The following is a 25,910-nucleotide window of genomic DNA, read 5'->3' on the forward strand; positions in this document are numbered from 1 at the left end:
TGTTTTAAGATGAATGTGTTTTTTCTCTTTTACAGTAAAAGAGTTGTTTCATGTCACACTGAATGTCTCAGTGTTAAAGTGACAGTAGAACTGTTAGATTTTGAAAATCAACTAAAGTTTGGTTGTAATTGATTTATGTAAATCATAAAAATGTCCATGGACAGTGAAGACTGTGTCCTCACATGTTAGAAATCGTTTGTCTTTTGCAAAGACACTTGTTCCTTTACTCTCTCTGAGTACAGTGTTTCTTGTAGTAAACTACAAGTTGTAGTTGTGATGTATCATCACCTCTTGTTGATGTTTTTATAATTTTTGTATCTTATTGAATAAACTAACAGTGCCAGCTGAATTTTGTGTTATTTCTTATTCTTCTTTCACATTTATTCTTTATATTATGATGAAACAGAGCTTTTCCACTGTTGTTCTAATTAATTCCTTTTTAGCAGCTACAGTGAATTTAATGTATGATGCCAACTAATATTTACCTACTCAACTTTTAAATCTTTTCAGAAGTGATGCTAGGACACTTTGCTTATATTGAGCAACTCCAGTTATAGAACCAAAGCAGAAAATCCTTGTAGGATACCTGTCAGGTGTTTCATGTAAAACACTCACTCACATCAGTTTTCAGGATTACTTTTTTTATGATTTCTTTTATATACTGCACTTTACAGCATGTTGTAATGAATTTAAAGTATGTTTTTTATTAATTTACTTGAATTATTCAAGAAATAAACATAATTATTTCCTATTACAATTAATTAATTAATTCATTATCACTTACAACGTTTTATTATTGTATTTATTTAATGTTCACTTTGTTAACAGTAACTTTAGTTCCCATCTGCCCTCAGCCAGAAGGGGACAGTTTTAAGTGTAACACAGAGAGAGTAACGTGCAACAGTGGAGTAAGAAGACCTTTATTGTGAAGTCTGCGATGTGTAAAGTTGGAATACACCACGTTGCTGTGTTGGGACTGATTTTTAAAAAAAATTATTGCAAGAGAAACTGCAGCCAGCTTAATGTGTCCAGACATAATACTTTAAGAAAACTGTTTTACAAGAGATTTCAGAATTTTAATATTTCAATGACTGTTTATTTGAATAAAATGTAAACTAGAGCATTTTAATCTTCACATATTGCTCTACTGAGCCTCTGCCCACACACAGCTTGTGCAGAAAGTGTTTAAAAAGCCCTTTTGTAGTGGAGCACATGCCTGTTTTGTGCTAATGAAAGAAGTAAGTGTGGGAAAACTCTGGAGAGCAGAGCTGATTGACATTCACTCCACCAGCAGCCAAGTCATTCTCCAAAGGGATTTGGCACACTTCAGGAAGCTGCAGACCCGCAGGAAACCTCCCACCCTCCTTTACAGAGCTGCAGTTCCAACCTAACGGACGGTCGGTAATGAGGCACGATTATGATGTTCAACATGTTTGACAATGATCAGAAACTGAAAACAGGAGATAGAGGTTCAGTTTGATGAAAACCTACTTTATGACAGATTTTCCACCTTGATTTCAAATTCTACAAACTGTCTGAAGCAGCCAATGGGAGTCTTTCCCTCCAGATGGTTGGTGATGTCAGACTCAGCAGTCAGCATCTGTCACCGAAGTTCCTTTGTGGTTCATTGTTCACAGCACATGGAGTCAGTGTGGGAAACTAGGATCAGCTTGTTACTCACACCGACTACAAGGCACGTGTCAGATCACTGCTACATCTGGACCCCAGTATTAGTGTTAGGTTTACTTTGGAGTAGATCATTTGTCTTATAGTACATTATTGAATAAAACTTATTTTGAATTTTTTGAATGAAAATTGTCTACTCAAATAAAATTAAAAACATTTTATAATTATGATTTGTTAAAATACATTACACAAACTAGCTAGTTTTTAATTCATTCTATTATATTACATGCATTATTGCAAAATCATCAAGATATAACTGCACAGAATGCTTAATAGTTGTCTGTTTTGTTCTGTAGATTTAATTGTGCACAACTTAAGGTGTAATTTGTTTTCTGTCTAGTTCTGTCTGATGTGTTTAAACGTTTATTCTTTCCTTCTTGTTATCTTCTGCATGTGTATGTATGTTTCTCTGTGTAATGGCTACTGCAACACCAGAATTTCCCTTCTGTGATTAATAAAGTATCTAATCTAATCTAAACACACCTCATCCATTTATATTATATGTTATTTGTGCATTACAAATTTTTTTTTTTTTACTAAATATGCAAAATAATCGGCTTGTGCTCAGTCTAAGTCATTGATTGCTGACAGATCTGATGGGGTCACCACTTTCCCAGATTCACACAGAGCTTTGTGAGTCTCTGTCTATCATCCCATCAACCCTCCACCGGCTCCAAGAGATCTAATCTACATGTCTCATTGTCTCATTGAGCTCTCTGATTGGTTGAGAGTGTGAGAAACTGCAGCCAGACCAGGACCCACACATTGATATGGAGATGTGGGACTATAAATAGGAGGGATGAAGCCAGCAGAGATCACATTCTCTCTACAGAGACCTCTACAGCACACAGATCCAGACATGGCACCTACAATCACTGCAGCAATGACCAGTTCTCAGGAGCATCTGACTCTGACCCACAAGGTAAATTCAACACTCAACAAGACTTGAACGTGGATCATTACAGTTTGTATTTGTTTATACTAATACTATAATCCAGAACAATGTTATTAATGACTTTATTTGTCTTCCTGCAGCTCAGAAAACCTCTGGTGGAGAAGTTGCGCAGAGAGCGAATCAACAGCAGCATTGAGCAGCTCAAGTCTCTCCTGGGTCCAGAGTTCCTCAAACAGCAGCCAGACTCCAAGCTGGAGAAGGCAGACATCCTGGAGATGACGGTTTGCTTCCTGACACAGCTGCAGCAGCAGAACCAAGAGCAGAAAACACTGATCAACCACTTCAACAACCTGCAGTCGTCCTCTAATAAGAACCTGACAGAGGACGACTTCTGTCTTCTGAGCTCCACAGTCCAGACCAGCATCACCAGAGAGCAGAGTCCAGTCAACATCGCCCCCTGGAGGCCGTGGTAGACCCCTACTCAGTGGAGTTAGTACCAGACAAACTGAGACGACCATGTTGGTCAAAGATTACTGGACCTGGTTTCTATGAAAGTTTCTACTCTTGTTCTTGTGTTTGAACAGGAGCTGTATATTTGAACATTTCTTAAAGAAGTGACAGCATCAACATCTTTCAGGTTAAGAAAGAGAACATCTTCTCATGCATGTTGCATGAATCAAATTTGATTGTGTCAGCAATTATTATTATACCTCACTGTACTTAATGCTTGTGTAGCGTTATAATGATTATTGAGATCAAATATTTAAATGTCATTTTCTATTGACATTTTGTCATAATTGATTTCACCTCATTTTAATCATTGTGATTTACTGATCTGTTTTAAGATCCAAGTTTGTCTTACATCACAGTTTTTGTGGTACCTTTTAAGGTGCATCATGCACTGATATAATATTACACAATAGCAACTATTGTTTGTTACCTATTGATCATTTAGATCAAATATTTAACTTGTTCTATTTAAGAACATTTTGCCATTTCCTTCACTTTATGTGATAAATGAAAAGTGTTTGATGTGACAGTGTCACAATTTTTAAGTTTTTACTGTTTTTTTGTTTTTTGTTAATTGAAGGATGTGGTTATTGAAAACAATGTGATCTTTAGTAAGGTCAGTTTAACTGTAAACCTTTAATCCATTTGTGAATCATTTGTCTTTTACAAAGACAGTTGTTCTTTTACTCTCTCTGAGTACAGTAGGTCTTGTGATGTATCATCACCTTCCATATTTTCTGTGCATCATTGTACCTTGCTGAATAAACAAACAAAGCCACTTGTAAATCTTGTATTCATGTCATACTTTTTTTCTTGTGATGAAGCTATTTATTAAGAAAAGTGACTTTCTAGTTTAGACAGAGGATTCGAGTTAACAGCTCCCTATAAGCTGTTGTACACACTGACAGATGAGAGTCAAACAAACTGAAACAACCATTTTGCTCAAAGATTAATAGTGTGTCAGAAAGTTTGTTTACCTCTGTGTATTTTGAACATTCCTAACTGAGGACTCTTAATAAGGGAAGAAGGGAAATATGGAAACATTATTATTCAAACAAGACTCACACAGATCACCCTCCACTGTCACATTCACATCTGCACAATTTAGAGTCATTAATTAACCTAATTAACCTAGACCTAACTGTACATCTCTGGACTGTGGGAAAAAAACAGACCTCATTCTTTGGACACATAATGTTGTTGAACCTGGACTTGACCAACTGCAGCAGCCCCAGATCATAGCACTGCCCCCACAGGCTTGTACAGTAGACACAAGGCATGATGGGTATACCACTTCACCTGCCTCTCTTCCTACAGGGTAAATCCGGACTTATCAGACCACATGACCTTCTTCCATTGGACAGTTCTTAACCCAGTTTCAATCTCCTTAGATGTTTCTTTGCTTGATTCATGAAAATAATTTGATCCTTCTAAAACAAATTAACATCTTTTCGACGACCATAGGAAGTGTCTTCAGACATAGTTGTTTAAGAAATGAAAAGCTACTCACTGCATCAGTTAGAGTTAAATAACTTGTTGCCAGCTGAAAATAATCATCCATGCAGTAATTATCCAAAGAGATAATTGAGATAATGGATGGGCACTGTATTTTGCAAAATATGTTACTAAACAATTTGCTCCTCAGGTCCCTATAAACAGGAAAACAGGAAACAGAATAATCCCACTTTTCATTATCATTCAGATAACACGTTGAGTGCTTTTCTACATTTACATATTTTCCATATATTTTTTATCGTCATTCTAAATTTATGCATATTGTCATTATACTGCATTTTACTCTAAGCAAAACTCAATCTGTTACTCTTTTTGGGGTTGAGGTTGGTGAAGACGCGTGTTGAGACATGGTGGGGTGTCTGCTTATTTTGAATCTTGAACTTTCTTATATTAAGCAGCTTTCTGAAGCTTTAGGTTTGTTTATCATCAATAAACTCACATCCCTCATTTTTACTTGTAATAACAATTTCTTTCAGAATAAAACACACAAAATACACAACTATGCAATGGCACAGAATGGTAAGGAAGCATATCAAAGTACAGTACTTGAGTAAGCATTAAGTACTTGTTCCGAGCAGAACCATAGTTATCATGTTTACTCCTTTTTACATTTAATCTTATTAAAGTTTTTTTTCTTCTCTGTGATAAATGTCTTGTCTTTTTGGTTCATCAGTCCCTGTGAACTCACCGAGACAACTGGAAACTGACGTGTAACCAGGCCAGGCTCAGGTGGTTTAGACTTTCTGCTTATCTCCTCTCCATCTGTCTGTTGTATGTGGGGGGGAAGTCCCAGTCCCCCCTCCTCGGAGCCCCTGCAGCCTCCCTGCACAAGCCTGAACGTGCCCCGGTCACACGCCCTCCTCTCTAGCTGATGCTGGGAGCCACAGCGACACACGGCTTCCCACACTTCTGTATGCAGCCTGCTCAGCCTCACACACAATAGAAGTGTGTCTGCTCCCACAAAGCCTCAGGACTGTTCTCAGGCCAGGAGAGGACAGAAGGCCACTTCACAGATCCACCATCTGGTTTGGCTCAAACTCACTGTTGAGACACACTGAGAGAAAAAAGCATAACTTTAAAACATGTGGGTATTTTGTGAAGGTTTTCTTTTGTTATTTAACATTTAAGGATTTATTTTTTATTAGAAGATAAAACTGAAAGTTACACATTGAAAGTGAGAGTGGTAATAAAAGACTCTCGAAGCACAGTTCAGGCTGTGAGATCAGTGTTTTAATAGTGTATTTTATAATTCATCATTAGGTTGAATCTTTCCTGATGCAGTTGAGACATCACCACATTTTACTGTTTAATCGTTCATGTATTTTATTCTATTTTAGTTTGTGAATTTGTTTCATTTACATTTGTGTCTATGTCCAGGTCTGAACATCACAGTGGGAAAATCACATTTTCCCGTGTCTTCTTGAGAAGAAACATTTTCCCACTGACCTCAGTGATGTGTGACATTCAGATAAAGCATCCCACCTGTTCTATGTGACAGCCATTTAATTCTGTCTATTGTCCGGGGGTCGGTGGCTTCTGATTGGCTGAACAGCAGAGTGAGTGCTGGATGAGCAGCATAAATGCAGAGCAGAAACGCAGAATTGAACAGAGACATCCTCTGGACCTTTGCAAGCGACGCCTGAACTCACCACCACAAGACACAGACCTTGAAATGGCTCCATACTCAGACCTCGATCTTCAGGACACCATGAAGGAGCAGCTCTTTAGGTAAGCCAAAGCTACAGAACTTCATATGAAAATTTCATTCCTTGTTGTTTTATTTCAATAAAACACTTTTGTCCACTGAATTAGTTCATATGAATAGATGAATGTATCATTAAACATCATGATTTTGTTTCCCTCAGCTGTAAACTCCACACGTTAGAGAGAAAATGCTGCACTGGAGTGGAGAAGCTGAAGGCTCTGATTGAAGAACACCTGCAGAACGGGATCCCTCTTTCAGACATCTTGGAGAAGACAAAGTCCTTCCTCACCTTGAGAAAAGCCCTGCTGTCACACAACGGCTACTCCAAATATTCAAGGGACACTTTACGTCTGTTTCCTGATGCTGAGGATGACCTGGCTCCACTGTGCTGTTAATGAGGACTAGGAATGGACTATTGAAACGTCACTGGATCTGCTTTAAAGCAGTTGCAGGTGCTTGACCTGCAAACTAAGAGCAGATTTTATTGATGCTACTGCATCTCTGTGTGTAGAGAAATGCATTATTTGCATTATGTCAAGAGGATTTAAAAAGACTAATGTGAGTTGTTAGCCTCATTTAGGCAGAAAAAAACGTTTCCACTTCATATAATGTGGAAAAACTGGATTCAAAGTTGAGACTGTTAAAATATGTTGTGCTGCTATTTATGAGATTTATGGTTTCAGTGGTTTTCCACACAGACTGTTACCTATGCAGAAACACTGTTGCTCATGTTTAAATATTTAGGACATAAATGTTTTAATGAATTTTATTCTACCTACAGAATTATTCCTGATTTGAATTTCACATTTTAAGTCAAACGACGTTCATCTCTTCTTCCTGCTGTGAAAAAGCAGCAGCTAACATAGTGTGATCACAGTCTGCCTTCTGCCTTGTTTCAAGGTATAATGTACCATATTGTTAAACAGAAACCTTTCTTCTGAAAAGGGATGTGTTATTGCTTTTTGTATGCCATGTATGCATATTTTGTTTTATTCATCAGTTTTATTTTTATTCATCCAAAGTGGATTTAAATTTGTGTTGATGTTTTTGCAGATTTCAAGAAAATAAAAACATGTAAGATTGAACAATTCTTATCTGACTATTTTAAATCAGGTTTGGGGAATTCAAACGTATCATTTTAGAACAACTACAAAAGACCTGTGAAAATGACCTCGGCCCTTTATCAATTTACCATAGCTTGTTAATTTAGTTATCAGAAGTACAGACTATTGAATGTAGAGAGACATTAATCACAATTGAATTGAAGTGCTTTTAAACATCATGTATTCCCTGCTGTCTGCTCCATGACACACTTCCTGTAACGGCAGATGTGTAAAATCTGAGCAATACTGAATACAGCACAACTGTTTGAGTGAAAACCACAGCGGCTCTGTGAGTGGTTAGTATGCAAAAGATCTGAAAACCTGCAGAGACTACTATCATCTTTAAAGCAGTGTAGATACAGAGCATGATGAAACTGGTCTGGAGGTTCGTGAACATCTTACTGGTATATTTTAAGTTGTTTTTACTTTCATATAACACTACAGTTTGCATGAGGTGTAGATACTAAAGATTCGGCCATTATCTCACAGCTAAAGAGTTGAAACAGCAGCTCTCTGACTGTCTGGTTATTGGTCCTAACACAGCTTTTTTCTGATATCTCTAAAAAAAAAAAAAAACTGCAATAAATGTTTAACAAATCCCAAAACTAAACACTCTATGACCATGGGAGGAGGTGGTGTTCTGTCATCTGTCAGTTACACACACTGTGTCACTTATCCTCTAGTATAAAATAGAAGCGGAACAAGCGGAAAACTGTTTTTTTTTTTTCTGATTGTTTTTATTCGCATCACTTGGCTTGAAGAGATACATTCATTTTCTAAACATGTCCTTCACTGAAGGTATAGGTGCTGTCACTCACAGAGTTATAAAACAGCACATTTGTCTTATACAAACTTCATCTGCTATAAATGCAGACAATTCAATTATTCAATGACCATCACAAAAGATATGTCAATCAATAAAACATGTGAATATCACTTATAAATTTCAAATGTGAATAAATGTTTCTCCTAAAAGGAAAAAAATGTTCATACATCACTGTATAATAATGTAATAATATTTAACTGTAAAATTACACATATATACCACTAGTTGTGAAATACAAATAGTACCCAACTTATTGTCTGCGAATATCACAGGAACCCAGACTCTGGCCTTTACAAAAGGCAGTAAAAAGAACTATTGCATTAACATATGCAATTAGTCCTAAAAACATGACCATCACCCCATATTAGAAAGTTTCACTTCTGAGCTTCATTTTTGTACAAGTCCTTTGGTGTCTACCACGGCCTCCAGAGGACGCTGTTAGCTGGACTCTTCTCTTTGGTGATGCTGGTCTGGACTGTGGAGCTCAGAGATGAGAGGCCAGTCTCTTTCAGGATCTTATCAGAGGACGACTGCAGGTTGTTGAAGTGGTTCAGCAGTTTTCTCTGGTTCTGTGTTTTCACCTCCTCCTTGGACAGGAAGTGCACCACCTCCTGGACACACCTGGAGTAGCCCTGATCAACAGCTGCTGAGTCCACAGCTTGATGCTGCTGCTGCAGTCGTCTCAGGAAGCAAACCGTCATCTCCAGGATGTCTGCTTTCTCCAGCTTGGAGTCTGGCTGCTGTTTGAGGAACTCTGGACCCAGGAGAGACTTGAGCTGCTCAATGCTGTTGTTGATTCGCTCTCTGCGCAACTTCTCCACCAGAGGTTTTCTGAGCTGCAGGAAGACAAATAAAGTCATTAAAAACATTGTTCTGGATTATAGTATTAGTATAAACAAATATAAACTGTAATGATCCACGTTCAAGTCTTGTTGAGTGTTGAATTTACCTTGTGGGTCAGAGTCAGATGCTCCTGAGAACTGGTCATTGCTGCAGTGATTGTAGGTGCCATGTCTGGATCTGTGTGCTGTAGAGGTCTCTGTAGAGAGAATGTGATCTCTGCTGGCTTCATCCCTCCTATTTATAGTCCCACATCTCCATATCAATGTGTGGGTCTTGGTCTGGCTGCAGTTTCTCACAGTCTCAACCAATCACAGAGCCCAGAAAGACAATAAAGGATGGGAGATGCTGAATGCTGTTATTGCCCGAGGGATAATGCTTAGATCTCTGGGGAACAGGTGGAGAATTAGGGGGTAGGGTGGGGGGGTCATAGAGTCATAGAGGCTCTCACAGAGCTCTGCGTGAATCTGGGAAAGTGGTGACCCTGTAGAGAGATCAGATCTGCTGCCTGATGCTGAGATCAATGACTTTGACTGAGCACACGCCGATCATCACATCACACACGTGGGAACATTTATATTACAGGATTTTCTGAAACAGAGCACGTGTACATTTGTTTGATATATTTCAGACTTCAGTCTACCAATATAGCAAAATTGTTTATCTCATTTACTTTTTTTTTTAACTGGATGGTTTTGGTGATGCTGAAATACTGTAGTATTCATTTAAAGAAAGCTGGAGACGGCAGGCTTTCATAGTTTTTTCATGTTTCAATTAAAGTTTAAGAGCAGCTATTAAAAAACAAGCTTGAAGTTTAAATTCACAGTCTTATTGCACTTTAAGCTGCATCTGATCAATTCAGGAATGCACTCCCGTCCCGTCCTACCCGTCAAAATAAACTGCCTGGAATGCACAAGAACAATATGAATCTAAAGCAGGGGGACGAGCTTTTGAGCGCTCATTAATCCTCAGCACGTCTGCATTCCTTATAGACATTTTACAAAAGCCTGGTAATGACGAGTCTTGATGACAGGAATGTCCATTCAGAAGCAGTGAGACCAAACTCGTAAACTGACTCCATAATTAATGTTATGTGCAACCAGACACACTTCTTTTGTTCTTGAAAGCAGTGAATGGACAGAGTGTGGGAAACCAGAGAAATCGCACTCACAGAGCCCCTGTGGGACAATAGAGGCAGAGCAGACAAAGACGTCTGTGAGGGGGGAGGAGGAACCCTTCACTACAGAATTTTAAATGTTTACAATTTTTTACTCACAGCATGCATGTTTAGATCACATAGTTTATTTTTGTACAGTTCAAAATTACACACACAAAAAAAATTAGTGGAGCCATATCTGTCAAACGTTAGTTTAGTTTATAGTAATATAGTATTAAAGTTATTTATAGTTACGATTGTTCTTAAAATTTGAGCCTTGATCTGCTTGAAACTTTACTTTATATGACATCTTTCACATTTATAAGCACCACAAAAATGATTAATAAATAGCAGGTATTTCACTCTGGACACAGAGTGCGTAGATAAACAGATAATAAATGACTATGTAGTAAAACACAGTTAAAATAAATAAAAAATACATCATGTAATGCTGCATCTAATTATAACATTTGCACACAAGTACATTCATTAATTGGTTATTAGTTGTCATTCCCTGCCAAAATATTTGTGTTTATCTCCCCAGTTCTCTTCTCCTAATTGAGGACAGTGTCTAAACACACTTTGCCCTCAGGGGAGAGCCGGGAGCTACTTGTGTGGGGAGGAATTAGCATTTAACAAGGCACATGTCTATTGTTGAGTCGGGGCTCAACAATAGATACGTAGCCTGGGGAGAGCGGGTTGAGTGTGGGAAAGCAGTGAGAGCAGAGTCACAGTTCAGTGTGATTGACGCCCTCCAACGCCACCAGCACCCGACTGCTCTCCAAAGGGAGTTGGCACATTTCAGAGGAAGATTTTCTCCCTCCTTATCCCACATTTCATTCACTTTCACTGTCTGTCTCTCCGCAGAGCCAACCCCAACTTTTGCCAACTTCATTTCCCCTCTGTTTAATTGGTCAGCCTTTCAATCTTTTATTTTTTTCCTTTCATGCATGCCAAACTGTCAAGATAGTGTTTTAACAACAAGGTTAGAAAGACTTGTTCTGACATGCATATAGCAGTAAAATCACCATGTGACTAATGCACAAAGAAATATCTCAACTGAATAGAAACACATGGGACCAACCAGACTGTGCACAGGACAATGTGGAAAGGCTTCCAGGTGTCCAGGTACACCAAACCTTTACTTTGCAGTATCCAATTACACCCTCAAGGCATATACTGTATGAAGAGACCTGAACTCAGCGTTTGTAGCTGAACATTACCAATCTGAATATTAGCAGTGTCTCTAACATGCTGGTGTACAGTGTGAAGACTGGGTGATATTTGGAGTTTTAATAGTATTTAATAGTAGTTATTTGATTCAGCTGAACTGTGAAAGAGCAGAAATAAACTCATGACATTATAATTATCAATGTTGGAAAATGCTGCCTACACTATATACTGTGGTAAAAGTACATCAAAGTTCTCAAAAATAAAAACACAGCTACTGTCCTGCTTTCCCTCCAGATGGTTAGAGCTGTCAGGTTTTGTTCAACAACACAGGACCAATGGTCATCAGTGATGCATTCAAGCACCTATTGTGCCTCATTGATCAGAGATCCCAGGATTCAGTGTGGGAAACTCAGTGAAACAACCTGCTACAAGTTCGAGGGCACATCTGTTTCATCTGGACGTATTTCAGATGAGTGAAATCAACGTTTTATTCAGATAATATCTATATTTTATATTTGTTCGCTTTATCTATAAGGGATTAGGGATGGTTTTAACAGCACACACGCTTTTAGAAATGTTGACGTTTTCCCGTGTGTGATCAGCGTGTGCTGAGTCAAAGTCATTGATCTGCTCTTTCTAAAGGGTCACCACTTTCTCAGATTCACACAGAGCTCTGTGAGCCGCCACCCACCACCCCACTCACCCTCTCTCCAATCCTCCACCTGTTCCCCAGAGATCTAACTATTGTCCCTTGGGCAATATAATACCATTCAGCATGTTGCTTCTCCACATGCCTTATTGTGTTACTGAGCTCTCTGATTGGTTGAGACTGTGAGAAACTGCAGCCAGACCAAGACCCACACATTGATATGGAGATGTGGGACTATAAATAGGAGGGATGAAGCCAGCAGAGATCACATTCTCTCTACAGAGACCTCTACAGCACACAGATCCAGACATGGCACCTACAATCACTGCAGCAATGACCAGTTCTCAGGAGCATCTGACTCTGACCCACAAGGTAAATTCAACACTCAACAAGACTTGAACGTGGATCATTACAGTTTGTACTTGTTTATACTAATACTATAATCCAGAACTATGTTATTAATGACTTTATTTGTCTTCCTGCAGCTCAGAAAACCTCTGGTGGAGAAGTTGCGCAGAGAGCGAATCAACAGCAGCATTGAGCAGCTCAAGTCTCTCCTGGGTCCAGAGTTCCTCAAACAGCAGCCAGACTCCAAGCTGGAGAAAGCAGACATCCTGGAGATGACGGTTTGCTTCCTGAGACGACTGCAGCAGCAGCATCAAGCTGTGGACTCTGCAGCTGTTGATCAGGGCTACTCCAGGTGTGTCCAGGAGGTGGTGCACTTCCTGTCCAAGGAGGAGGTGAAAACACAGACCCAGAGAAAACTGCTGAACCACTTCAACAACCTGCAGTCTTCCTCTGATGAGAACCTGAAAGAGACTGGCCTCTCTGCTCTGAGCTCCACAGTCCAGACCAACATCACCAAAGAGAAGAGTCCAGCTAACAGCGCCCTCTGGAGGCCGTGGTAGACCCCTACTCAGTGGAGTTAGTACCAGACAAATTGAGACGACCATGTTGGTCTCATCTTTTCAGACTTACTATACTGAAAGTTAATAGTAAGAAAGTGTCCTTGCATAGTAGAATATGACAAAGTTCTATTGGAGTGATTTGTTTGTTTTGTTTTGTTTCTTTTGTTTTGCGAAAGCACAATTTCAAAGAAAATCATAATTTCTTTCATTAAGAAGCGCAACATTGCATTCTATGAATGTCATATATTATTATATTTGTTTATGAATATGATATAACCTTTTTGGGTCAGCATTAATATCTGCCTTAAATTCCTGCAGACATTTGTGTTAATTTCTGTCCAGTGACAGGAAGTGGAAAGTTTTAACTACTTTTTGGCGGTGGCTTTCTTTGAGCATCTTTTCGGATGTAGTGTATGTATATTTTACACTGTAAAATGTTTTTGACCCATGTTGGGTTTTTGAGTTATCAAACTGTTTTGCTGTGTCAACAGCATAAATGTGAATCTGAAAGTTTTTTTTTCTCAGTATGAGATAATTTATTCACTTAGTTCATCTTGAACTAAATCATGCTGTCTTTTGTAAAGATGCAAAAGTTGTACATTCTACTCTATTTGAGTACTTTGTCTTGGACTACAAGTTTTATTGTGATGTATCATCACTATTACTAACAATTTATTCGTTTTTGAATAAAAAAAACATCAATTTAATATTAAGCTGTGGCGATTCCTTCTTTACACTACTCTAATCACTGCGTCTCAGACTGTAGTGCACATGAACTATGGCATATTTTCAAGGTAAGACTTTTCTTTCATGGCTGAGCACTACCCTCTAGTGGTTAGTTGGTAAAAAAAACTTGGTTAAACATCTTATTCCACACTGTGTTCCAGTGTCTTATACTCAACTCCCTGTCACTCATTGAAACTACTGGATGAACTATGTTGTAGTCAAACCCAAGGCTTCATGTTTGTAGTACAATACTATCTACTATACTACTATAAAATGCACAGTATGAGTTTGACCTGACCTTGAAATGCAGCTTGTTGGGTATTGAAGTCAAACAAGCATCTTTGAACCATTAAAACTACTCACTTTAACTGCATAAGCTACAATTATATTTTGTATTCATTCTCTGCAGTGGTTGTTTCCCCATATCCAAGTCCTACTACACAAATAACTGACTATGCAAGTGGTTCAGAGAAAATGTAAGGTTTATCCTCTCCTGTGGAAAATCATTATCTGTTGTCATTAATGACTTATAGCTCATCTATAAAACATTAGTCAATGGTATATGAACAATTTATAATTGTTTTAATTTCATCACAAAAGCAGTGACATAGGTAAGAACAATAACAAATGTAAAGCTAAGCTTTTCCATGCAAAAATAGAAAAGCTTAATAAACCAAATCAAGTCCTATATGTTACATAATTATGACAACAGTATAGTAGAATACACCTTACAATGGGGCAACATGGGGATAGACCGAAAATAACAAATAGAACTGAATAAAAAACGACGAAAGAAGTACATACGTTATATGAAAAAGTGTTTTTATAAAAAGTGTTTCAATAAAAAGTATTTTTATAAGTAAGTGTTTTAATAAAAAGTGTTTTTATGAAAAAGTGTTTTTATAAATGAGTGTTTTAATAAAAAGTGTTTTATAAATAAGTGTTTTTATAAAAAGTGTTTTAATAAAAAGTGTTTTTATAAATAAGTGTTTTAATAAAAAGTGTTTTTATAAAAAGTGTTTTAATAAAAAGTGTTTTAATAAAAAGTGTTTTTATAAATAAGTGTTTTAATAAAAAGTGTTTTTATAAATAAGTGTTTTAATAAAAAGTGTTTTTATAAATAAGTGTTTTAATAAAAAGTGTTTTTATAAATAAGTCTTTTAATAAAAAGTGTTTTTATAAAAAGTGTTTTATAAATAAGTCTTTTAATAAAAAGTGTTTTTATAAATAATTGTTTTAATAAAAAGTATTTTAATAAAAAGTGTTTTTATAAATAATTGTTTTAATAAAAAGTATTTTAATAAAAAGTGTTTTTATAAATAAGTCTTTTAATAAATAAGTGTTTTAATAAAAAGTATTTTAATAAAAAGTGTTTTTATAAAAAGTGTTTTTATAAATAAGTGTTTTAATAAAAAGTGTTTTTATAAATAAGTGTTTTTATAAAAAGTCTTTTTATAAATAAGTCTTTTTATAAATAAGTCTTTTTATAAATAAGTGTTTTTGTTTTTATGTTGGTTCTAAAATGTTTAAAAGACGACGCCCACTCCTCTGTGTGTGCGTCGATGCTGATTGGACAGTTGAGGGTACGTACGCACGCACGGCGCTCACGCAGCGTCAAATCATCGCCGACCATGGCGGAATTTAGTCGAGTTGACAGCAGCTCCAGCAGTCATACCATGGATAAAAGCATTACTCTGCCGCCCGACGAAATATTCCGCAATCTGGAAAACGCAAAGCGGTTTGCAATAGACATAGGCACGTGGGAATATACATGTCTTCTTCGTTTGTTCCGCCACTTTTGCTCGGACGTAGCTAATCTCCGTGTTTATGAAGCAGCTCTGCCGCAGCCTGATACTATGACAACGCATGAGTTGAAGAGAAAGTAAAGTCAAAGCTAATGTTAAACGTGTAAATCCGTGTCTGGTTTCAAGTCCCGTCACTGGAAGTCTGTTTACTTCATAGATGGACGTCTGATGAGCTCGCAGGATTGTCTTTAACTAAAGCGGATGTGTGCCAAACAACCCGGCCAACTTTGACAAGTTGACGTTAGTTAGCTGCTAGCTAACGTCTGTGTTTAGGGGTTGTCGTGTCTGTTAAGCTAACGCTACAGCTTTGTAGCCGTCTAAGTCTGGATCTAGAAGTAAATACTGTTACTCACTTGTTTATAGGGTGCTGGCTAACAGATGTTTTATCGCACATTTGCTTTAACAGGTGGATCCCTGACAAAGCTTGCCTACTACTCTACCGTTCAACATAAAGTGGCTAAAGTTCGGTCTTTCGACCACTCTGCAAAGGTAATTATGTTAGTATTGTGGTGTCCGGGTGGAGGCTGGTTTACTGGCTGTGGTAGGGGCTTGTATCCTGCATTTACTGTCAATTTCCAGCCTAAAAGATGAAGTAATATATGCTAAACAGCCATCTTCTGGTTAAGATCCACTTGGCCATGTTCTGCTGGCAAAGACAATGTTAATGCCTGGATATTTTTGACCCTGTGTTTCGGTCTCATCATAGGAAGCTCCCAGTGACAAGCTGTATGAAATATCAGTGCAGGAAGAGGTCACTGCACGCTTACACTTTATCAAGTTTGAAAATGCTTACATTGAAACATGCTTGGACTTTATCAAAGACCATCTGGTCAACACAGAAACCAAAGTTATCAAAGCCACAGGTGGAGGGGCGCACAAGTTCAAGGAACTCATTGAGAGGAAACTGGGACTCAAGTGAGTACAAGAACCAACCAAAAAGTCTTTGTCTATGCTTTGTCTCCGAGTGTTAAATGTAGCTGCTGCATTTAGGAACAAAAACAGTAGGGGAGGCAGATTTCTGGCATATTCTGGGTGAGTAAGTCAGAAAAAACAATGGCCCTCTGCCCTCACTGTTACTGATTCACACACAAAGCAATATCCTGTCTGCCTTCTGTGAAGCGAGTTGAATCAGAGGACCAACTTGATTATTTTGAGGATAGGTCTAGGAGAGCTTATAAAACTAATTCAGTTTGTTTGCTTGACAAATTTTCAAACCAAAAAAAAAAATATTCACACTGTTTGACTTGTTTATATATGGTAGTGACATCAAGCTCCATATGTTTTCCAGTTATTAGTAGTAATTCAACTTGTGTGAAATAAGATGGAGGTATTTGTTTGGTATAAAAATCTGACTCTCAACACAATGATGGACAATGCTGATCTTTCGGTGTAGGCAACATTAAGCCTGTTGTAATATTGTAAAAAGGAAATTGCACATTATAATTAATGGTTTATCAGCCAGTGGGGGAAAAGGCCTTCTCTCTTGTTCTGAAGGAGAATTAAAAATCTAATGAACTCTTTATATGTTGCACTGTGGCAGAGTGGACAAAGAGGACGAGATGACCTGCCTCATCAAGGGCTGTAATTTTGTGCTGAGGAACATTCCCCATGAGGCTTTTGTGTACGCCAAACATGCTGACTCAGAGTTCCGCTTTCAGACAACTCATCCAGACATCTTCCCTTACCTCCTTGTAAATATTGGCTCTGGAGTGTCCATAGTCAAGGTAACAACTGACAAGGTTTAGTCTTTGCTTTATTGAGAGTTTGGTTTCCATGTTAAAGAGTTTAATGGAGACTAATAGAGACTGAGTCAGAGCTTATATATACTTTATCAATAGCTGCACTTTTATAATTGACAGTGAATTCATTTATTATCACACATACAGTATATGCGTGCCAGCATGAAGACTTGCCATTATGGAACATAATATATTGAATGCAGACTCTGAATATAGCATTTAAAACTAACCCAAATAATAAAAGGTGCCATCATAACAAAGTTTGTGCAGCACACTTCTGAGTAAGAACAGAAAACCACATCTCAACATGTTAGGAAAGTGTTAATCATTTGTGGTTATGAGTTTAACTGTTAAGTCACAACTTTCAAGATGACTCACATTTACATAAACCTACTTCTTCCTGTGTCCTACTTTCTGTAATTCACACTTAGGAGTATTCTTTTCCTGTTCAACAGGTTGAATCAGAGGATAAGTTTGAGCGAATAGGAGGAAGCTCAATAGGTGGAGGGACGTTCTGGGGCCTTGGAGCCTTGCTCACCAAAACAAAGGTATCTTAAATAAACTACTCTGTGTCTCTGTCAGTCTGAATAGTTGCTACTTTGGCATCCACTATTAAAGACTGACTTCCTTTCCCTTGAACCTTTGTCCTTTTCTTGTAGAGATTTGATGAGTTACTGCAATTGGCCTCCAAAGGGCAGCACACAAGTGTTGATATGCTTGTCAAAGATATCTATGGAGGATCTTATGGGTCTTTGGGCTTGACTGGAGATCTTATTGCAAGCAGTTTTGGGAAGTCTGCCACTGCTGACAAAGGTAGCGTTTTGTATGTGCTTGTCCAATATAAGGTTGCAGCCGTGCAACTGAAACACCTTCTGAAGCAAAATCTACTTCTCTGCTGTCAACCCATGTCCTCAGAAGATAGCGAAAAGTCATTTGATTAAATTTTATTTATAAAGCGCCAAATCACAACAGAAGTAATCTCAAGGATCTTTACAGTCTTTAAGGTTTAAGACCTTAAAATTTAACTGTACACAGAACAACCCCACTTAAGCAGCAGTAACGGCAGTAGAGAGGAAAAAACTCCCTTTAGAGGAAGAAACCTCCAATTGAACCAGGCTCAGGGTGGGTGGCTGTCTGCTTTGACTGGTTGGGGTGAGTGGAAAGAGAGAAGAGAGAAAAGAACAGCAGACAATAAAAAAAACATCAAGCCATTGGTCAGGTTGGTAGGACGAGTTACTGGACTCTGGAGATATACACCTCCAAGGCGAGGATACCTCCAGAGGAGACTGAGAAGAGGAAGCACAACTACGGGAGAGAGAAAAGACAAAGTTAATGACATTCAATGGTAGCATTTCAATGGATAGAGGAGAGGAGAGGATAGTTTAGTTACTTTGATTTCATTCCTCCAGTAATGGAGCTCATTGTGAATCCAGGCTGCCTCGGCCAGTGCAGGCATAATACTTGGTAAATATAGGAAGGAGTCACTCCGTGTTGGATGCATTTTTCTGTTTTGTGTCTTTGTGGCAAAGCAGATATGATATTTTTCACTTTTAGCTCAAAACCTTTGCAAAAACAGCTGAAATGAGCTGATGACCTTTCACCCAGTTCCTGTGCAGCGTGTGCTGCATTTTCAACTGTCAAGAAGGAAATTCACAGCCTGAAGCCAAGTCTGTTACTGTCCAAGCACTGCTAATACCATTAGTTCTTATTGTTATAATTTGAAAATACACACAAAGACTTTTCATTTTTACCTGTAGACGATGCACACCTGTCCCAGTCCTGTGTTTATACTAGTAAAATTGTACAACTAGTAAAAGTAATACTGAGAAAAGGCTGTCAGACTCCTTATTATACATTGTGAGTCAGTTAACTATTTATTGTGATATTTTTACCGTTGTGTTTATTTAACTCTGAATTGTAGAATTCTCCAAGGAAGACATGGCGAAGAGCTTACTCCATATGATTAGTAACGACATTGGGCAGCTGGCCTGTCTCTATGCCAAACTCCACAACCTTTCCAGGGTGTATTTTGGAGGCTTCTTCATTAGAGGACATCCTGTCACGATGCACACAATCACCTACAGTATCAACTTCTTCACAAAGGCAAGTCCCTTAACTCTAGTACCTTTAACCAGAGTGCAAAATTACACAATGACTGCAATCATCTTGGTGTTGTTGTAGGGTGAAGTTCAGGCCTTGTTCCTGAGACATGAAGGCTATCTCGGCGCCATAGGAGCATTTCTTAAAGGAGCAGAGGAAGACAGTAAGGAAAAACTGCAAATATTCACCTTTTTGTGCACATTGAGCATGATTCTCCTATCAGTCTTTTCTTGACATCAACATATTTAATAAGTGTTGGGGCACAGTATAGAAGACCTGATAGGTAATAGGCTTCAGTAAAAATACCAATAACTAAGTTAAAAATAATATGGTACTGTATATTATAAATGTCGCCCCTCTAGATCCAAACCAGTACAGTTGGGGTGAGAATTATGCTGGAAGCTCCGGCCTGATGAGCGTTTCTCCAGATATGTATCCCATGCAACGTGCTCGTAGTGGAACGGTGAGTCTATAAAGGAAGTGAAGAGTTCTGATCTCAGATCTGAATACCTGACGCCGGGCAGTGTATCACAAGGTGCCACTTCAGATCTCTTGATCTGAAAATAGGTCTCAAGTGTTAATGGTTAACTTTCAATAATCCAAACTTGATAAAACATTTTCATATTTTTGCATTTGAGCCTCATTTCATGTTTATTTGTGACTTCCTCTATGACTATATAATCACCGCTGTCCTCACCAAATCCAAAATCACCAAAGAAAGACATTCACCGCACCGATCTTTGCCATCTGATAATCTTTCTTTTCATTTCCTCTTCACACATTCTTCTGTCTACCTAACCCTCTCCTTCAGTTTTCCGTAAGTACCTCGACCTAATTCACATGTGTGCTCTGCTTTGATGAGACATTTCTCTCTGCTCACGGCGCCTTGCTCTGTAGCTGTAAACACTCGACTGAACTATCTAGTCAAGTTCTTCTCTTGTGCAAAGACAAGTGAGAGCTGAGAACAAGTTTTTAGCTGAGCTTTGAAGATCCTGCTGCTGCTTTGTTAGTTGCTGAATATTTTCTTTGGTTAAATATCTCTGTAAGAATCACCGTCTTGTGTTTTGACGGCTAACAACAATGTGCACTTGGCTTTTTAGTTCCTCAGTGTGACACTTTTAAGCATCAGGAGCTGCTGTCATTAACTGTTGAGTGTCACTTCTGAAGTTTCTGTTTTTCCTCCTGTCTTTCGTGACCTATTTTTAATAACCCAGACTGATTTCAAAAGTTTATCTTTGTTGATTTGCCACTTGAGAAACATTCAACTTGTAATGGACCTTTCATTGTGCCCCTGTTTTATAAATCCTCTGGCTCCCACTGGCTTTTAGCATTAAAACCTGCTGGAACCTTTCCTCATGTTTTTGCCCTTATGCATCTTCTATTTAGCTTCCTTCCAATCGATTAAATAACTACTAACCAGACAGCCATTGTGTTATACCCTGGAAAGACAAAGAGAAGCTGGAAGAGACAAGACAAACAGCACATGTCCACTCTCTGTCTCTTTGTTGTGTCTAGTTTGACATGTTGGAGATGGACCGTCTGGAGAGGCAGCTGGTGAATCTGCCCCTTCTGCAGGACGCCTCCTCTTACATCCCTGACACCGTCGACCTCACGGAGGACGCTCAGGCCCGCGAGTACTGGCTCTACTGTTTCGAAGAGGCCCTAGACGGGGTAGGATGGCAGTTTTTGTTCCAGAATATAAAGGCGTGGTCTGAAATAAAGAGGAGTCATGCAAAAACGTTGCTAGGCTCAATGTTTTAAGGGAATATCTGATGAGTGAATATGGATTTATATTTATGTGTATGTATAATTGTCAAGTACAGTAAAGAGTCTTTGCTATGAATCTAAATTGTGTTTCTGAAAAAAAATGATCAAGGTATAATCTCATGTTGTATAATGTGTGAATCACACAGCAAAACAAAACGAGGCCAGAAATAGATGGTGTTTGGTTTCACAGTCCAGCTTTTTACATGAGAAGAATTGGTTTGATTATGTATTATGTTTTTTTCTTTTTTTTTTTAAACACCACACGTTGCTTGTAGGCTCTGAGGTTGTGAACCACACTTGATTACTGTTCTTGTTTTGCGGAGCAGGTGGTTAAAAGAGCTGTGGCGAGCCAGCCTGACATGCCGGAGGCAGCTGAGCGAGCCGAGAAGTTCCGCCAGAAGTACAGACACAAGCTCCAGACACTCCGCCACCAGCCTTTGTAAGATCTGTCTACACGTCTGCACACAGAGGACTAAAACTTTTCTTCACATCTGCATTAGTGTTATGTTTTTATATCAGCTGTAACTTCCCACATGCTTTATCAGTGAAAAAAGAATGACGTAAATAATGTTTACTTACTACTCAGTTTTTAGGATACTGTAGGTCATATTAATTTTGCTTATGACTTAGCAGAGTAGAGGGTAGTAATAAAATAAAGATTTGGTTAATGTGTAAGTTATTAAAAATGGGAGGTTTTAGTTTTTAAAAGGTCAGTTTGACACGTTTTTATAACACAGTGTTCAAGCCACTACGCTTTACAGTAGCTATATCCTCTGCTCCAGAACTGTTGTGTGTACGTGTTTCTCTCTGGCTCATGTAGAGTGCTTCTCTTCTCACCTAGTGCTTACGGATCTCTCACTGTCAGAAGTCTGTTAGACACCAGGGAACACTGTTTAAACGAGTTCAACTTTCCTGATCCCTACTCTAAGGTCTGAGTAACATCGATCATCCTATTTTGATTTCTTTTTGTGTGCTGGTTTGCTTCTCCACCACACGTGCTTTCATATTCTCACAGTGTTTCCCACCTTTCCAAGTTCAAGCAACAAACAAACACATGTTCTCATGCTGATTTAACATAATAACTTTTCTAAAATATCTGATTGTAACTTGGCACCTTTTTCTTTCCACGTGAGTTTCATGAAATTATTGCTGTGTTGCAGATTAAACAGAGGGAGAATGACATCGCCCTCAAGTATTACCAGAAGGCAGTGAAGTCCATGGAGAAGTTGAGCTGGGAGGAGAGACAGTTTGCTTTGGTCCGGGGCGTCTTGGCTGGTAATGTGTTCGACTGGGGAGCCAAGGCCGTGTCAGAGTAAGTGCAGACCACAGCTTTTTGTTTGTTTTTTCCTGTGAGCAGCCTGGTTGATTGGTTTTCTTCTGGGTGGCTTGGGTCACTATCTGTGTGCACACATGACTAATGATACTTTGATTGCATACAGCACCTCCTCTTATGTTTACAGGCCAGGCTACAGTTGCTAGAACATCGTGAAATGTTAGTCTTGATCTAAACATTTGGAAGACTCAGTATCTTTCTACACTGATCTCACTTTGTATTTTTTGTCTTGATATTATGCAGTGTCCTAGAATCTGATCCTGAGTTTGGGTTCGAGGAGGCTAAACACCAGTTGGAAGGTATTGGAGAACCTCTTTAACACAGCAGACGAACTGTAAGCAGCAGCTTCAGTCTCACATTCAGAGATTAACATACACACACTGCATTTACACATATATTTAGAAGAAAATAGACGTTTGTATCTGCAGAGAAAACTGTAAAATATTTTGGAGCTCAAAATAATTATTGTTTCTTCTCTTGTAGAACGGCCATGGCTTGTTGACTCATACGACCAGTGGCTGGAGAGACTAAAGGTCAGACTCTTTCTGTGTTTTGATTCAAAACAACATTTTGCATTGTAGTGTTATTGGTGGAAGAGGTTTAATCAAAAGCAAGGGAGGTATCATGGGTACACACATGCTGACCTTAGGATAAAACAAACACATAACTCCACCAGGCACAACCATGTTTTAAGTAATCCCAAAGAGGAAACCCAGATATCAGTTTTTTAATACTTATCAGTCATATTTTACATACTTGTGATGGTATTTCTGTGTTGTGTGCTTGATGATTTGTGTTTGAATATTATCCATCCTGTTTTTCTCTTTCTCTTGCAGGGTCCTCCTCATAAGTGTGCCTTGTTTTTCGTAGATAATAGTGGAGTAGACATCATTCTAGGCGTGATGCCTTTTGTCAGAGAGCTTCTCTCTCGAGGGACAGAGGTAAGGAGCCGCAGAAACACAATGGGGAAAAAAAAATTCTGTTTGATAAAATGTTAGCTCTTGTATCCATCTGCATTTAGGTTGTGTTGGCCAGCAACTCTGGTCCAGCTTTGAATGATGTAACAAATGGTGAACTGCAAATATTGACTGAAAGAATTGCTGCTATGGATCCAGTGATTCAGTGAGTATTGATGAAGGTTTTTTTTCTGGGGGAAACTCTGCAGTATTATTTTAGTTTTGTCTCATGAATCATAACTTTAAACATTTGAAACTGTTATCTGTTGTTGTTGCTGCAGGGATGGTCTGAAGGAGGACAGACTGACATTGGTGCAGAGTGGTTCCAGTTCTCCCTGCCTGGATCTGAGGTTGGTTATCTGTTGTTAAATATATGCTGTGGTGTGATGATAAAGTAATCAGGGTTATCCTGTATTACATTTTAATAAACAAAAAAAAGAAAATCTGCAAAATAAACTGGGACATCTGAAATATGTGGGCTTGGTTTGACACAATATGCTGTTGAGTTATGCGAAGAACTGAAAGCTGGTTTATGTCCAGGACTAAATTCCCACCTAGAGCATGGTTGATCTCTTCACTGGTCCAAACATTTTTTTGATGATGACCTGAACTTGTCATAAACATACTTGTCAAAGTCCTCTCAGCTTTTTAGAACTGAAATGGAAATATTTAGTGATGAGTGCTGCTGATTGTAAGTATACAGATCCATATGTAAAAATAACACACCTTTATAATTTGCATTTTCTACATTTGTTCTCCCTCTTTGATAGATGGATATTTTCACTTTTAAAAAACAGTATCTATGCACCTGGTGAAATATTAGATGTTCATACGCCTGACTCTCTGCCTCTGCTCTTCCCCAGCCGTTTGGACAAAGTGCTGGCGATGGTGGTGCGGGAGCGTCAAACTGACCTGGTGATCATCGAGGGAATGGGCCGAGCTATTCACACCAACTACTACGCCATGCTCAGCTGCGAGAGCCTCAAGATGGCCGTCATCAAGAACTCGTGGCTGGCCGACCGTCTAGGAGGGAAGCTGTTTAGTGTGGTTTTCAAGTACGAGGTACCGGCTGATAAAGCTGACGAGGACTCTGCCCTGCTGACGCCCTCATGAATGCGACAGAGCTCACGTTTCAGCAGGACATAACCCTGAAGTCGAGCGACGAGAAGGCATTAGCTGGAGCTCTGAATGTAAGGACAACGATCGTATACTGCCACTGAGTGAACGTGGAATGTAAAGCTGATTGTAAAATTTAAGCAGGTTTTTAAAGGCGATCAGTAACAGTTTTACATTCTCATTTTTGTGCTGGTTTCATAAAGACTCTTACGGTTGCTTTCTTGCAGGTCTCTGTCCAATCTTCTGTACAATCACGTAGTTTACTATCATTACTGCCTAATAATCTCACTTAGTACGTGGAGTATGAAATTAATCACTGGCTCTGTTGAGTAAATGTTCTCAAGGCTGCGGGATCTCCAGCTTTTAGGAAAAAAATAAAAACAACAAAGGTTAATCTTAAAAAAGTGCATCCAATAAAATGCTGCCAACACAGGACGACATGCACCAGTACGGGCAGATGAGATTCTTTCTATGTATATTGCTACTATCATTACTACATGTGTGTTTGTTAGAAAAAGAAAACGCAGCGTGAACACTTTTTACATCCATTGTATCTAATGTGCCTTTAAGCTGATGTGACTAATGCATCTTTCACTCATTTCTTTTAATTCCTGTTAGAAGCTACAATATCACGTGTAGCTTCTGCTTCCCAGCAATCTCACGCCATAGACGACGAAGAATCCATGCCTTCCTGGGTTTTCTCGACTGCCGGTACAAGAAATGAGATTGAGAATAGAGATTGGCATCAGGGAAAATGTTTGCTCAGTGAGAGAAGCAGCACTTTATCAGACGGGTTGAAGAAATGTAGCTGTGATCCTCCACAAGGTGGCAGTATTATACTGTGTTGTTTTGTTTTCTCTTTTTTCTCAACTCTTTCCCAAGGTGCTGGGTGTCAAATTAACACTGCATATTTCAGAATAAATATTCTATCTCCGATTAAAACATCACATCAAACATATTGTCACCGGGCTGCCTTTGCCATCAGTCCATTCTCTGTTATTAACAGGCATGTACACATACACACTCGAATCCATCCCTAAATCACAAATACAGTTGTTTGAAGGGAATAATATTGCAGCACCTAGTTGTGACAAACATCTGTGTTATTGTAAAGCAGGCGACTGTATTGGTGATGTCATCGTATAATATTGGAAATCAAGGCAGGACCAGATTTTAAAAGCCTTTGACTGGGTGTGAAAATGTGTCATCTATCTTACATGCAATATTTTATGTGACATTTGTACATATGTGATGCACAGTGTGTGTGTGTGTGTGTGTGTGTGTGCGTGCGTGCGTGCGTGTGTGTATATATATATATATATATAAAATCAATTTGAATCACTTCATGTAAGTACACCAAGCACAACTTGTGTATCATACTCCTGACAATCAACTTTAATTA

General features: G+C 38.6%; 4 protein-coding genes across 5 annotated transcripts; 3 read left to right on the forward strand and 1 right to left on the reverse strand.

The window, feature by feature from the left end:
• Nucleotides 1-2,485: 2,485 nt before the first annotated feature.
• LOC113154966 (transcription factor HES-1-like) lies at nt 2,486-3,054 on the forward strand. The gene is made up of 2 exons (XM_026349414.1): nt 2,486-2,608; nt 2,722-3,054. Exons 1-2 carry the CDS (start codon nt 2,486-2,488, stop codon nt 3,052-3,054), a joined length of 456 nt encoding a protein of 151 aa, XP_026205199.1.
• Nucleotides 3,055-8,593: 5,539 nt separating this feature from the next.
• LOC113154843 (transcription factor HES-5-like) lies at nt 8,594-9,312 on the reverse strand. The gene is made up of 2 exons (XM_026349247.1): nt 9,190-9,312; nt 8,594-9,076 (listed from the first exon to the last, which is right to left on the reverse strand). Exons 1-2 carry the CDS (start codon nt 9,310-9,312, stop codon nt 8,654-8,656), a joined length of 546 nt encoding a protein of 181 aa, XP_026205032.1. The 3' UTR covers nt 8,594-8,653.
• Nucleotides 9,313-12,307: 2,995 nt separating this feature from the next.
• On the forward strand, nt 12,308-12,966 carry LOC113154852 (transcription factor HES-5-like). The gene is made up of 2 exons (XM_026349256.1): nt 12,308-12,430; nt 12,544-12,966. Exons 1-2 carry the CDS (start codon nt 12,308-12,310, stop codon nt 12,964-12,966), a joined length of 546 nt encoding a protein of 181 aa, XP_026205041.1.
• A 2,355-nt stretch (nt 12,967-15,321) lies between these two features.
• On the forward strand, nt 15,322-24,883 carry pank4 (pantothenate kinase 4 (inactive)). 2 transcript variants are annotated; one of them, XM_026348796.1, is made up of 20 exons: nt 15,322-15,447; nt 15,904-15,986; nt 16,204-16,412; nt 17,038-17,221; nt 17,692-17,784; nt 17,896-18,049; nt 19,158-19,339; nt 19,418-19,499; nt 19,699-19,799; nt 20,148-20,153; nt 20,852-21,007; nt 21,430-21,542; nt 21,945-22,032; nt 22,264-22,415; nt 22,680-22,735; nt 22,920-22,969; nt 23,273-23,377; nt 23,458-23,558; nt 23,674-23,742; nt 24,256-24,883. In XM_026348796.1, the coding sequence occupies exons 1-20, from the start codon at nt 15,324-15,326 to the stop codon at nt 24,503-24,505; spliced, it is 2,358 nt and encodes a 785-aa protein (XP_026204581.1). In that variant the 5' UTR covers nt 15,322-15,323; the 3' UTR covers nt 24,506-24,883. The 2 variants fall into 2 exon arrangements, with proteins under 2 accessions (XP_026204581.1, XP_026204582.1); XM_026348797.1 differs by lacking the exon at nt 20,148-20,153.
• Nucleotides 24,884-25,910: the final 1,027 nt, after the last annotated feature.

This window comes from Anabas testudineus, chromosome 5 (genome assembly GCF_900324465.2).
Source record: "Anabas testudineus chromosome 5, fAnaTes1.2, whole genome shotgun sequence".
Taxonomy (NCBI): Eukaryota; Metazoa; Chordata; class Actinopteri; order Anabantiformes; family Anabantidae; genus Anabas; species Anabas testudineus.